Raw genomic sequence first — 14182 nt, 5'->3', positions numbered from 1 at the left:
GTGACGGCCCCCTTTCCCCGCAGACGTGTGAATGGAGCGCTGTGTCTTTAAGTGCGAAGCGCGGAGGTTTTCCGTCCGGGACAAAATGTCAGCTAGGCGCCTGGAGGGGGATCTACCATCCCCGACTCCCGACCAGCCGCCGGCTCCGGCAGCGTTTCGCGGGTAATGGGGTGAGTGTGGGCTTCGAGACTCGGTGGGCGAGGCGGGCCGGGCCGGGCAGCGGGGAGCGCGGGTGAGCAGCGACCGCGGACGCCCCCGCTGGCCTCCCTGGCACCAGCGCGGGGCGTGCCCTTCGCTGGGCTGCCCTTCCCCGGGCCGGCTGTCGCGATTGTGAGAAGGCAGGTGGGCCCGGGATTCTGCTGCAAGGCCCCGCTCACCATCTTCCAGTACCTCATTCTTGCTCCTTCCCTACACTCCGCTTTCGACAGGCTTGTTCGGAATGTGGAAATTCGTTGCCACTCTCCTCTCCCTTTATTAAAGTTGTCTGATTACAGTCTTTTTACTGGGCAAGCGGCTGGGCGCCCTGCAGTGGGTTCTTTCTGTAATTGGGACTTACTTGGTGTCGCCCACTTTCGGAGGGAGAAAGTGAATGCAAGCCAAAAGCTTACACCAGAATCCCCACCCCTCCCCCACCCCTCGTGGCCCCCAAACAAAAGAATTTTCCGCTCCTTTCGGAGTCCGCTGGAGCAGTTTCTGTGATTTGTTGCACTAACCAAATGTCCGAGGTTTACCAAAGCAAAAATCCCCTTGAAGGAAAAAATAAATACTTACCACTAGTCGAATTTCTAATTAGCCAAGAGTACAAAGATAAGGTGTTTAAGAGAAACTGCTGTAGAAACAACTTAATACATTAACCTAATTAGGGTAATTATTTTCTGCTCTTTTTATTCATATATTATGATGACAGCTTTTGGAGGCAAGAATAGCTTGAGGCAGCCAAGAATTTAAAAAAGTAGACAGCGATATATATTATAAAAAGACCAAAAGCCCAAGCCAGGTAGTTCTCAATCTAAAAATTAAATTAAAAAATCTTTGAGTCACAAAGGCCTTTAAAGTAGGGTGGCTTTAAATTCCTATAACTCAGATTAAATTATGCATTTTTACAAGATAAAATGGATCACCACCTTAATCTTTAGGACCATATCTATTAAGCAAAGTAATGCAGGCCTGAAATAAAGGTCCACTTTAAGGGCAGAGCATGTCACAATTTTCATTTTAAAAAGTGCATTAATAGAGTGCTTTTCTGCCTTTTAGCTAATGGTAGAAATATCTAAGAGTTTGGCTTATGACATTTAAGAAACATCTCTGATTCACCACATAATTACCTGTGAGTCCAGTGTATTTTTTACAGTCCACATATAACCTTTTTCTAAACTTTTACACATTTTACCATTTATTCCCCAACTCAGGTTTTACAGTTAGGAGGCATTTTTACTTGTCTTTTAACTTCAGCTAAGCCTTCAGCCTGGTGATTCCAGACTAATTTTTCTAATTGTCTGGATCTGTTTATAAATAGATTAATATATGGCAGTAAATTAATATTTCAACAGAGATGGACGGATAACAGATGAACTGTGGTTTTCTTGACACTTCAGTTGTCAACTCTAATTACTTGTATTAATTATTTTGTTCTACTTTGATTAAAATCACTGGTGGATGAAGTAAATGTTTTTAGTGTTTCCACATAAGTCTGTGTGAATTTCACATGAGTGTGAATTTCTCATCTAAGATCCAGGCTCAACCAACATATATTGGTTTAAACTCTGCCTGGTTAACCCAGCTACAGTGAGTAGCCTTGAGTATGAAAGGACAAATAGAAGTGTAATTAATTACTATGTCCTTTTGAGAACAGTGCCTGGTTCTTTGGCCTTTAGCCTGTCAAATATTTTTTTATGTGCACAAGCATAAGTATAAAATAATACAATTAACTTTTGTGGGTGCTTTATAGGATGACTGTCAATATTACAGTCATACCTTGTGTATATGCCCATATTTATACAGATTATTCATCCAGGTTTTGATTTCTTCCTTTATTCTTTATACTGGTATTCAGGGACATCATACCGAGGAATCTGGGATTGAATCTGATAGTGTATCAGGATAGAACCTCTTCAGAAATTGAGTCAAATGGAGAGATAATTAATGTGAATTTATTGTCTTCCACAGGCTTAGATTTAAGAACTCCTTCCAAATAATGGATACTCAAATGAAACTCAGCTACAGCAAGTGCAGAGGCATGGTACCAGCAACACTACTCTCTCTCTTTCCTTGAAATATCTAAAATCTGCATTTGTCTTTTCAGTTTTTTTCACCCTGAAATTGCATTCAGAGATTTCCACTGTTAATTTCATGTTAGTAGTGCTTTTATTTAGCTTCAAGAAACTTTCTTTTAAAATAGGAGCTTGGAAGCCTCATTATACAACTGAGGAACTGGAACTTTATTAGAGTCGAGTACTAAGGGTAATGTGTTTTGGTGGTGGATGACAATGCAGTTGTGCCCTGTGGGGCATGGGAGGGGAAGGGATGCTGAACTGCATGAACTTCTGTGTTAGGGTCCCTAAGACATCAGCTCCCAGGAGCTGCCCACGCCCACCCCTTCCCCAGTGGAGATGATGTAATGGAATTCACCCAAAGGAGCGAGCATTGATTTCACCTTTACCAGTCTGTTGGTAGTCTGTTTTCGCGCTGCTGATAAAGACATACCCAAGACTGGGCAATTTATAAAAGAAAGAGGTTTAATGGACTTAAAGTTCCACGTGGCTAGGGAGGCCTAACAGCCATGGCGGAAGGCGAAAGGCACTCCCTAGCTGACTGCGGCATGAGCTAGAATGAGGGTCAAGCGAAAAGGGCTTCTTGTTTATAAAACCATCCGATCTCATGAGATTTGTTCATTAGCACGAGAACAGTATGGGAGAAACCGCGCCCATGATTCAATTATCTCCCACCAGTTCCCTCCCACAACATGTGGGAATTACGGGAGTACAATTCAAGATGAGATTTGGGTGGGGACACAGCCAAACCGTATCACACAGGTATCAGAATTATTGTTGGAAGCATCTTTCCCAACCAGAGGATACGCTTCCTGAGGGCAGAGACTATGTGACGTTCCTCTTGGAATGCTTGGCAGAAAGCACGCACCTGACCTTAGCAGGTGCACAATGAGCATTTGAATGAGAGTTGGATGGAGTGGATGGATGTAAGCAAAATACTCAAATTCATTGGCACCTTTGTGTTAGTTTAAAAAAAAAATTCAAGGAAAAATTAAGGGAGCTGTTACTTTTCATTTTCTTCTTATTAGCTAACCACAGAATTAATGATATGCATTCTCATTAGGTATTTGATAAGGAAGAAATGCATATCACAGGGCTTTGGCTAATTAAACCTCCTCATTATCTTATTTTACCTTAGTGATAAGCAACCTATTTCGCATGAAGGTCAGTTTAGGAAGTGAAAATAAATTTAAGGGGTAAGGGTCTTAGATCTGTTACTCTTTTTTATTTGCTCTTTGTACTCAACTCCCAAGGGGATTCCCCCAACTTAGACTACTTACTTTGTTCAATAACATAATGTCAGATGGAAAAATAATTGCGTTTTAACCACTAAAATCTTAACGTGGATGCGTCTGAGTAGTAAATAACGGTAGTTTCTTTTTTGTTCATGCCTTGAATTTATATAACACCTGAGAGTCCAACAGTGACATCATTTGCACTGTCTGATCTCAGCCACCTGTTTAGAGGCAAATAATCTTATTTCTCTTGACAGATGGGAAGATTGGGACTCGGGTGAGCCGGGGCTAAAGAAACAGAGTCAGGTTCATTTCATTTAACGCAGCATCCCCCAAGTGTCTACTCTGTGCCAGGGAGATGAATGGGATGAGCTCCTCTTCCATGACGTCCTGGGTGTGCATACAGAATCTCCTTCTGCAGAGCACAGCAAATCACGTGACAATGAGCTGCCCCACACGCTGGGTTTCCTCCTCCAGGCGGCACAGCAGTGGGCTTCCCCATGGGACTGTCCCACCAGCCTCCACAGTTAAGGCTGGGCTGGCCCTGCCTGAGCTCACACGCCTGAGGAGCCAAGGGTTGTTTTTTTTGTTTTTTGTTTTTTGTTTTTCTGAGATAGGGTTTCGCTCTTGTTGCCCAGGCTGGAGTGCAATCGTGCAATCTCGGCTCACCGCAACCTCCGCCTCCCAGGTTCAAGCGATTCTCCTGCCTCAGCCTCCGGAGTAGCTGGGATTACAGGCATGCACCACCACGCCCAGCTAATTTTTTCTATTTTTCGTAGAGATGGGATTTCACCATGTTGGCCAGGCTGGTCTTCTGAACTCCTGACCTCAGGTGATCCACCTGCCTCGGCCTCCCAAAGGGCTGGGATTACAGGTGTGAGCCACCGCACCCTGCCCCAGGGGTTGTTTTGTAAAGTTATTTTTTATTTTTGTAGAGATCCTGTGATATACACACTTTCCCTAAATGTATACACGTGATCACATGCATGCTTTCTTAGCATCTTATTGCTTTTGCTGTTGTGTTTACCTCTTCCCCTTCTCCCTTCTTTCGCATCAGTTACCATTGCCTCAACCCATAGTATCTCCTTTATTTTTCTTCATCTGTATCTGTATATTGCCTATACAGATATGTGTATTACTTAATAATAGTGGGATCATATTATACACTCTTCTGCATCTCTTTTCTCCCTGAACAGTTCCTCCAGATATCCTTCTAAGACATTGAACAGAACTTCATGCTATTCCTCTTTAATTGCTATATAATATTCCCTGATATAAACATATGTTATATACTCAGCCATTTTCCTGGTGGCAGGCATTCCCTTGCTTCCAGTTTCTTGTCACCCTACATGATTCTGTAATGAACATCCTGACACAAGACTGTGTTTATTGGTGCTGTTAGTTCTACAGAAGAGACCTCCAGGAGTAGAATCTCAGGTTATATCTTTTTTTTTTTTTCCCGAGACAGAGTTTCGCTCTTGTCACCCAGACTGGAATGCAATGGTGCTATCTCGGCTCATTGCAACCTCCACCTCCCGGGTTCAAGCAATTCTCCTACCTTAGCCTCTCGAGTAGCTGGGAATATAGGCACCCGCCACCACGCCCAGCTAATTTTTGTATTTTTAGTAGAGAAAAGGTTTCACCATGTTGGCCAAGCTGCTCTTGAACTCCTGACCTCAGGTGATCCACCTGCTTGGGCCTTCCAAAGTGTTGGGATTATAGGCGTGAGCCACCGAGCCCAGCCTCTGTTTTTAATTAATATAGAAACTGCAGCCGGCCCTATCACACAGGTATCAGAATTATTGTTGGAAGCATCTCTTTCCTCACCAGATGGTACGCTTCCTGCGAGCAGAGACTTCGTGACATTCCTCTTGGAATGCTTGGCAGAAAGCACGCACCTGACCTTAGCAGGTGCACAATGAGCATTTGAATGAGAGTTGGATGGAGTGGATGGATGTAAGCAAAATACTCAAATTCATTGGCACCTTTGTGTTAGTTTAAAAAAAAAAATGTTCAAGGAAAAATTGAGGGAGCTCTTACTTTTCATTTTCTTCTTATTAGCTAACCACAGAATTAATGATATGCATTCTCATTGGATATGCTCATGACTGTAATCCCAGCACTTTGGGAGGCTGAGGCAGGCGGATCACTTGAGCCAGGAGTTCAAGAAAGACCAGCCTGGGTAACATAAACCCCGTCTCTACCAAAAAATACAAAAATTAGCCAAGCATGGTGGCATGCACCTGTAGTCCCAGCTACTTTGGTTGCTGAGGTGGGAGGATCGCTTCTTGAGCCCAGGAAGCAGAGGTTTACAGTGAGCCATGATTGTGCCACTGCACTCCAGCCTAGGTGACAGAGCAAGACCCTGGGAAGGAGGGAAGGAAGGGAGGGAGGGAGGGAGGGAGGGAAGGAGTGGCCAGAATGCTTTCCTAAAATCCATCCCATCTTCACTAGTAATTGAGGAATGTGTGCGTTTTCTCTACCTCCCTTGTAACTTTGGCTGTTAGACCTCTTAATGTTTCTTGGTGTGATGGATGTAAAATGATACCTTCCTGCTACTTTAATAGCATTTCCATGAATATAAATGATGTTGTGCACCTTTTCACAAATTTCCTGGCTATTTGAGTTTGCTGTTAGGTCATTTGCCTACTCATATTTCTCGTCTGTTTTTCTATCGGGCTCTTTGTCTTTTTATTGTCAGTCTGAAGAGCCCTTTGTGTGTGATGGTTGTGGCTGAAGTGTCTGAAGAGCTTTCTCCCCCTCCACATTGCAGGGGCAGCTGAAATGCACTCGGGTTGTTTAGCAGAGCTAACCAGGCTGTTACGATAGATACTGAGACTGAGGATTGTATTGAGCTAGAATATAGCCGCATGGTGTGGAGGACTGAGAAGGTGAGGCAGTTCTGCCCCATGCTGCCTTCCACCGGTTACGACCTCCAAAATCGAAGGGCTGCCCAGGCAGAGGATGTCCCCCTGCCACCCTCGGAGGGGCAGCGCTGTGCTGGCCGACATTTGTGAGGCTTCTACTAGGTCAAAAGGATTAAGACGTCAAAGTCAGTGCTTCTCACCTTGTGCCCACTTTAACTCCTAACAGATGGCATTCACCTGTGCAACACGCCCTCTGGGCATTCCAGTTTTTAAAGAAACCCGGAGAGGTAAAAAGCATGACAATAATCGGTCACCTCTGGCTCTATTAGGGCCACATCAGTAAGGATGACTCTCAGACTTTGGCACAAGTAAGACAATCTGCGGGTTTATGTGCAGTTTCCAAGCTTTAGCTCAAGCATATCAGAATGCAAAGCAATACTCTTGATGTTGTAAGAAACGTTTACATCCCTTTTAATACTCTGTCCACTTTTGTGTTTGTCCAGTAATAAAAAAGGACCTCGGGAAATATCAGATTCAATATAGAAGGAAATAGAAATTTTAAAAAAGAAAAAAGTATAGAAAAAATTCTAAGTCAAGTTAGATAATTAAAAAAATGTTTATAACCCTTACATCTTACTCTGTTTAGCAACCATAATGTTACATAACCATAATATTTACTGGCCACAAAAATACCATTCTTGAAGGTGGTCTGTAACTCCTCATCCTACTTTCCCCACTTTTGAGACTTTAGCAATGTAATAAATCTCTTGGGGGAAAATGTAGCCTTTAATTTCTAAAGATTTTTTATGCTAATTGGTCTTTATCGTGAGTGACCATATTTAAATCAATGCCTGTATATCAGAAGACATGTAAATAGCCATTTCCTTGTTAGAAGATGCATGGTACTTGTCTTTTTTGATGATTCTGGCAGATCTGTTATCTTTTTTAAAAAATGAGGTATGTTAAATGTCATACCTGATCCGGAGTGGACTTGCTTGGTGGGAAAAATAATACTTAGGTTTAGAAAAGTACTGTGCATCTCTAACAAGACTATTAGCAACTGAATTCATAGTTTACACTAAATGCTTCTGTTACTATAGCAGCTTATTTTTCCTATTCTCATCTTTGTCTTCAGTTTTTTCCAGTTGTGTTTAACAAGAAGGATTCTGGAACTTTGTCATGTCCATGGCTGCTGGTTCAAAATCTGACAGCATGAGCAGCATTGATCTCACTGTGCCTGGGTCTCACCTTGCCCTTTTCTCCCTGAAATAAGTTCTCAGAAGAGCTCAAGAAGTCTTTCATGTGTTTTCTTCTTATTGTTTTTCAACTTTCAAAGCAAATTTATCTAGAATCACACATTTGGTCCTTTGTGAACTTATTTCCTAAGGAATAAACTTTGCCTTTTTTTGTATTCCCTTTTCTTTAATAGGTTATTGCAGTGGTGAATTATTTTCCTAATAAAAAAGACTGCGGTGACAGTCATTGCATTATGTTTGGATCCTTTTAACAGATTTTGTGTTGAACAAAGCAAGACATTATTACTTTTATTTCTTTTTCTTCCTTAATTAAAAGTATTGAGCAAACTTTGTATCTTGCAAATATGTAGAGGGGATCTTTTAGTTAGCACAAACAATAAAGAAAACTAATTTTATTTGTTTTATTTCTTGGGTATCTATGAAAGGGTTAGAAAAAGTGAACAAGGGCATGGCGCTGCTCATTATTTCTAGTATCTATCTTTAAGGTGGTTTGAATGCATTTCTTTCACTGGCCTGCCTGTCCTCTGAATTTACTCCTAGCACTGCTGATGGTTCTTCGGAACTCAGGAATCGTGTTGCATGCATTGTTTCTACCCGTGGAACCTGAGATGGTTGGAAACCCTGAGGCAATGACAGGGACCCCAGAGTCCTTGGGAAATGACCCACTGTCTAATTTAAAGGTAAAACTTTAGAGTGCTGCTTTGGACATTGCCATTTCCTAAATGTGCATATCTTAAAAGCATTGCTTTCAGTACTGCCGATTTTCTCATGGTAGATTGTTTTTATAATCACAAAAACATATTTTTATCTTGAAAAGCATACAGTCGTTGAAAGCTTTTTAAAAGGCTGTTCACCACTGGCTCTTCCACTCCTGAAGTTTAAGCAACAAAATTTTCATTCCCAAAGCTTTTTTCATTGCTGAAGTGTGCTGTGCAGCACCCAGAGAAGACTGCATAAGGAAGCCTCGCTGTTATTCTGAAGACAGTACCTTTTTTATTGTTGTTGCTATTGTTAAGAAAGGAGAGACTAGTTAAAGCTAACACAGACACTGCACGGAGTTAGCTAGTTCTTTCCGTTCAAGCAGCTTAGCCTCCCGCTATTAGTAGAAATACTTGTTGACTAGGGATCCACTTGATTTCAAAGAGGATTCCTAGTATAGGAAGGGCTAGACATTTTTAACAGTTTTTTTCCTGAGGAATCAACACTTAATACTGAAGATTAACTAGAAACCTAGACACCTACCCACACTATAGGATTTTTATCGGTAAGAAAATGGAGGGCGGCATGCCTTCTCAGACTAACTGTAGTCTAGGAGCTGTGTGCGTGATCCTAACACTCATTATTATTCTTCCCCTGCTCCCCAGCGTGCGGGCGCCGCAGAATGAGGAGTGGCGAGCCGGCCTGCACCATGGACGAGGCCTGCGGGCTAGACGACGCGGCGGCACGGGGCGGTCAGTGTCCGGGACTGGGGCCGGCGCCGATGCCTCCCGGCCGCCTGGGGGCGCCATACTCCGAGGCCTGGGGCTACTTCCACCTGGCCCCGGGGCGCCCCGGGCATCCGTCGGGCCACTGGGCCACCTGCCGTCTGTGCGGGGAGCAGGTGGGCCGCGGCCCGGGCTTCCACGCAGGGACCTCGGCGCTGTGGAGGCACCTGAAGAGTGCGCACCGGCGGGAGCTGGAGAGCAGCGGCGCCCGGCGCTCACCACCTGCCGCGCCCTGCCCGCCGCCGCCCGTCCCTGCTGCGGCCCCCGAGGGCGACTGGGCCCGCCTGCTGGAACAGATGGGCGCACTGGCCGTGCGCGGCAGCCGGCGGGAGCGGGAGCTGGAGCGGCGTGAGGCGGCCGTGGAGCAGGGTGAGCGCGCCCTGGAGCGGAGGCGGAGGGCGCTGCAGGAGGAGGAGCGCGCCGCGGCTCTGGCGCGCCGGGAGCTGCAGGCCGAGCGGGAGGCGCTGCAGGCGCGGCTGCGGGAAGTGAGCCGCCGTGAGGGCGCCTTGGGCTGGGCTCCCACTGCGCTGCCGCTCAAGGACGACCCCGAGGGGGACAGGGACAGCTGCGTCATCACAAAGGTCCTCCTGTAGGGGTGTGGCCACTTCCCCACCCCAGGCCAGCGCTTCTCCGACCAACGCCTTCAGCCCCCGCTGGCACCGAAGCCAGGCCCGAAGCAGCCGCTACTCACTTGGAAGCTCCAGCTAACTGTAGGGCCTTCCGCGCCCAAAGGCTTCAGCTTGAGAAGCACTTCGAAGCCAGAGCAGAACCAAAACTCACTTCCATGGGGTCACCTGGGGTGCCTGGGCGGCCTTTCGTGGGCATGCACGCAAGGGATGGGGTGGCACACGGAACACCCGAGAGCTGCAGCAGCCCCGTGAACCCAGACCCCCTGGTGCCATGACCACTTAGGGCTGGGAACCCGAACCTGGTGACTTTGAAAGGATAGAGCGCTTCATTCTATTACCAAAGACTTATCACACCATGTGCCTCCAAAAGCCCAAGGTGGAGGGTGCGGGGAAATGAGAAAGCTTTTTACCCAAAAAAAAAAAGAGTTCTAATGCATAATCTGCCCAACACCAAGTTCTGAAGGGTCGGAGGGATGTCCCCTCCAGTTTCCGTGACTGCTGTAGACCCGCATCATCTCTAGCCCTCATCGGGGCAGTCCCAAAGAGCCCCCTTTTTTACTCCCCATATTATTCAACCAATACCAGGTGCACTCTGTCTCCCCTCGGCCATCTTTCCCTTGGTTCAGACCTAACGACAAGTGTGGCACATATGTCCACTTTCAGGCCTCACATCTGCCACCTTAGCAAGACATCACCTCATCCCCTTGTCACTAGGAAGAGGGTTTCTTCCCCACGTGTCGTCATAGTCCTCACCTCTGGGCTGAAGGGGAAAGCATCCCTTCGCATAAGGCCACATCTTCCTGTCATTTTCCATCCCATTCCTCTCCCATGTTTACTGGGTCTTTCCTCCTGTAGTATTCCCCCTTTCGCTGTCTCAGTCCCTCCCTTTCCCCCAGGATCTTCCTCATCAATACTCAGTCTCCCTTTCTTACTGAAAAGAAAGACTTAACCCAGAAGGGCCAACAAGTCCTTGCTGCCTATACTTCCTCCCCAGTTTTTATTCCTTCACTCTGGTTCAGTTTTCTGTGCTACAGTGGACTATTTCCAAGCCGCCACAATCTCTCAGTGACCAAATATGATGATCTATTTGCAGCCTCCATTTTGCTTAATCTCTCCCTTCTTGAAATTGCTCTCTTGGTAGATGGATCCTGTTTTTCCTCCAAAGAATTCCTTTTCCTGTTGTATACTGGTTCCCAGATTTTTCACAGGCCTCTTTTTTTTTCCTTTTTTTATATTGAAAAATTCCACACATCCAGAAAAAGTTGAAAGGCTAGCACAATGAATACTCAGATACGTACTCTCCACTTGGATTGAATAGTTAACATTTTGCCAGATTTACTGTTCTCCCCACCCCATGCATGTGTACATAAAATGACATTTCACCCCTGAGTATTTCCACATAGATTTCCTGAGAACAAAGACATTGTTCTACGTGATTACAATAAGATTATCATGCCTAAAAATATAAACAGTAACTTCTTTATAACCTCTAATATAGAGCCCTTAATCAGTATTCAACAATTGTCTCCAGAATGTTTGTCTTTAAAAAACAAACAAACAAAAAAACCCAGGTCCCATCAAGGTTCATACATTCTTTTGGTTTCAACTCTAGTCACTTTTAGTCTAGAACAATCCCGACATATTTTCCCATGACATTTTGTGAAGCAACCAGGCCAGCTGTCTTAGCAAATGTCCTTTATTCTGGAAGTGTCTGATTGCTTCCTTAGGCCTATATCTAATACTCCACTCGTGGCTCATCTCCCTGCAGAATTGTAATCTCCTCTGGGCCAGGGACTCCTGAATATCTCCAGGCCGAGTGTTCTCCCCAGGCCTGATCCTTCATGCCCAATCCCTTGCTGCATGTCTCCACTCCTTGCACATCCTGCCTCTGTGAGTGGAAGAGGCGAATCTATTCAACCCCACATCACACCCCTCACCTGATGACTAACATTTACTGGGCACTAACAATGTATCAGGCACATACGACACACTTAACATGCATTAATTATCTCACTTTACTCTCACACCAGCTCCATGGTAACACTGTGCTGAGCTAGAAGGGTTAAGTAGCCTGTAGAAGATCACAGCTGGCCGGCAGTAGAGGTGGGATCCCACTGCAGACAGTCTCCCTCACAGATGCCATGCTCCTACCGAACCACCATGTACTGCTTCCTGAGATCTCTGCTTCCCTCAGTCGACCCAGCTGACACCTGTTTCCTTCCTAACTCCAACTAATTAATTCCAGTTAATGGAATTGACTGGAATTAGTGACATTAATATTTACTGAGCATTCACCATGTGTCGTCAGAGCTGTGCTAAATGCTTTACAAGAATAATTACCTGCCATGAAGCAACCCTATGACATAGGTGCTACTATGCCCATTTTGTAGATGAGACAGGTTCAGGGGAGTTACTAACAGCTTCAAGTCATACAGCAGCTAAGAGTCTGTATGGGGTTTGAACTGCGGTCTCACTGAATGCTGGGCGCCTGCTCTGCTAAGTCTATTTCTACAAAATATTGCACTGCCTTCCTGCCAAGCATAGGGCCCATTTACCATGCATATTCCCATCCTTGTCTCCCCCAACTGTCCCTTACCTGAGTCACAGTTTGGTCAAAGCCAAAGGGATTGTCCTAAGCCAGTATTTATTATCCACTCTTCCTGCTCAAAAGTCCCCAAGATCACCTATCAATCACCTACTTATTAGAGTGCAAGCTTTGACTGTCACCTGACATTCAAGTCCCCTTCTGCCCCCGTGCCAGTCCTCTCCCTTCCCCTACATATGCCCTATGCTCCAGCCAAATTGGACTCTGTTCTTCCTGATAAGACCTGGTATTGGCATCTTTATGCCACAGTTTGCCTTCCCTCCACTTTAAAAAGCCTCTTCAGTCTCTCGGTACAAAAAACATCCCACCCATTTTCTAAAACCATGCTTTCCTTGATTTCTCCTCATGTCGAGACATTTCTTTCTTCTCTGGTCTCCTAGCATTCTGTCTCACAACCCTCAGGACAGGCCAGCCAGTGTATGGCTATGGGTTTTTATCTCACCTCCCCTGCCAGACCCTGAGCCTTTGCGGGGAGTAGACTCACCCCACTCCCACAGTGCCTTGCATTCCATAGCTGCTCAGTACATTAACCCATTCAATGTCTTTAAGATTTTTACTAGTTTTCCTGTAATTACTAATATAATCATTTATCTTTAATTCTGAGTAAAATTCACAACAACAAATAAAGGAAATAGCAGTAATAATTTTTAAGCTGTTTAGTCAATAAAGATTTAATGCATCAGTTATTGGACTGTTTGGTTTGAAGCCAATCAACCAACTATTCTGATATGTAAATCCTTTTTATTATACAAGTAACACAAAATGTATTGCCTCAACCGAGGAAGAACAGAAAAAATAATACCTCAAAATCCTGTCACCTCTGTAAAACTGCTATTAACATTTTAATGTATTTTCTTTTCTCTTTTGCAATTTTTATATTACTCTAGTAATAGTATAAGTTATTTTCAAGTATTGGAACTTAACTTCTTCATATGGATTTATATGGGCTAGATGATCTGAATTTCCTTTTTAGAAGGAAAAAGACTTCCACAAATGTTACTCTTCCATCTCACCAACTGTAAGAACCATTAAAACATAGGAAAAGATTTAGAGTCTTAACTACTGCCTCAAAGATGGCTAGTGCGAGCCTGAATGTTCCATTCAGGATATACAGAACAATAAACCTGAGTGCTGAGTTAAGGGAAGAGGTTTTTACTTTCTGTTTATACACTTCTGCATTGTTGTAATTTTTTACACAAAGTATGAATTACTTTTATGATAAAAAATTTTGTTCGTAGACAAAATTCCTCTCCTTCAGCATTCAGCTTCCTTAGTTAAAATACAATCTCCAAAGAAAGCATGGATATGATCCCCGTTTCCAGAAAATCCTAGAAACAAATGCAGCCCTTGTTCAGTCCAACTCCATCATTTGATAGATTAGGAAAATAGGTCCCAGAGAGTGACTTGTCCACTGTCAGGATATGGTGGCTGTGGCGCGTCACCTGACTCCAGCCTACTTAACGCATTTCAGCCTCTTCGGCCTTGAGGGCTCCTGCTGCTCACCTGAAACCATTCCCAAGGAACCCACAAAAGCAGGCTCCCCGGGAGGATTCCTGAGAACACCTACACACAAGCCTCAGAGATCTGCCAAGACATTCTCTTTCCGATAGAACAATTTAATATTTTTCTATCAAATAGTTGCCAAATGACCTGCGCCAGTCAAAACTCAATCTGACTTGTGACTACAAAGTAATCTGATGAATCCCAAAGGTATATACAAATCTATCTATCTAAGGCATTTTCTCTTCAAAGTAGAAGACCTGGAAGACTATACAGTTATTCCCAAAATGCTTCAACATTTCTGGAACTCCTCTTTTAGAGTGGCCATGAGTCCCC

At 44.5% G+C, this 14182-nt stretch overlaps 1 protein-coding gene and 1 non-coding gene across 3 annotated transcripts; both read left to right on the top strand.

The window, feature by feature from the left end:
- Nucleotides 1–35: 35 nt before the first annotated feature.
- On the top strand, nt 36–13196 carry ZBED3 (zinc finger BED-type containing 3). 2 transcript variants are annotated; one of them, XM_025389370.1, is made up of 3 exons: nt 37–170; nt 8169–8308; nt 8993–13196. In XM_025389370.1, the coding sequence occupies exon 3, from the start codon at nt 9010–9012 to the stop codon at nt 9703–9705; it is 696 nt and encodes a 231-aa protein (XP_025245155.1). In that variant the 5' UTR covers nt 37–170; nt 8169–8308; nt 8993–9009; the 3' UTR covers nt 9706–13196. The 2 variants fall into 2 exon arrangements, with proteins under 2 accessions (XP_025245157.1, XP_025245155.1); XM_025389372.1 differs by lacking the exon at nt 8169–8308 and having other exon boundaries at nt 36–170.
- Nucleotides 6382–6519, top strand: LOC112627304. The gene has a single exon (XR_003120143.1). It is a non-coding gene; the product is annotated as a small nucleolar RNA SNORA47 (small nucleolar RNA).
- Nucleotides 13197–14182: the final 986 nt, after the last annotated feature.

The sequence above is a fragment of the Theropithecus gelada genome, chromosome 6 (assembly GCF_003255815.1).
Source record: "Theropithecus gelada isolate Dixy chromosome 6, Tgel_1.0, whole genome shotgun sequence".
Classification (NCBI taxonomy): Eukaryota; Metazoa; Chordata; class Mammalia; order Primates; family Cercopithecidae; genus Theropithecus; species Theropithecus gelada.
This window is presented reverse-complemented; position numbering and strand designations above follow the sequence as displayed.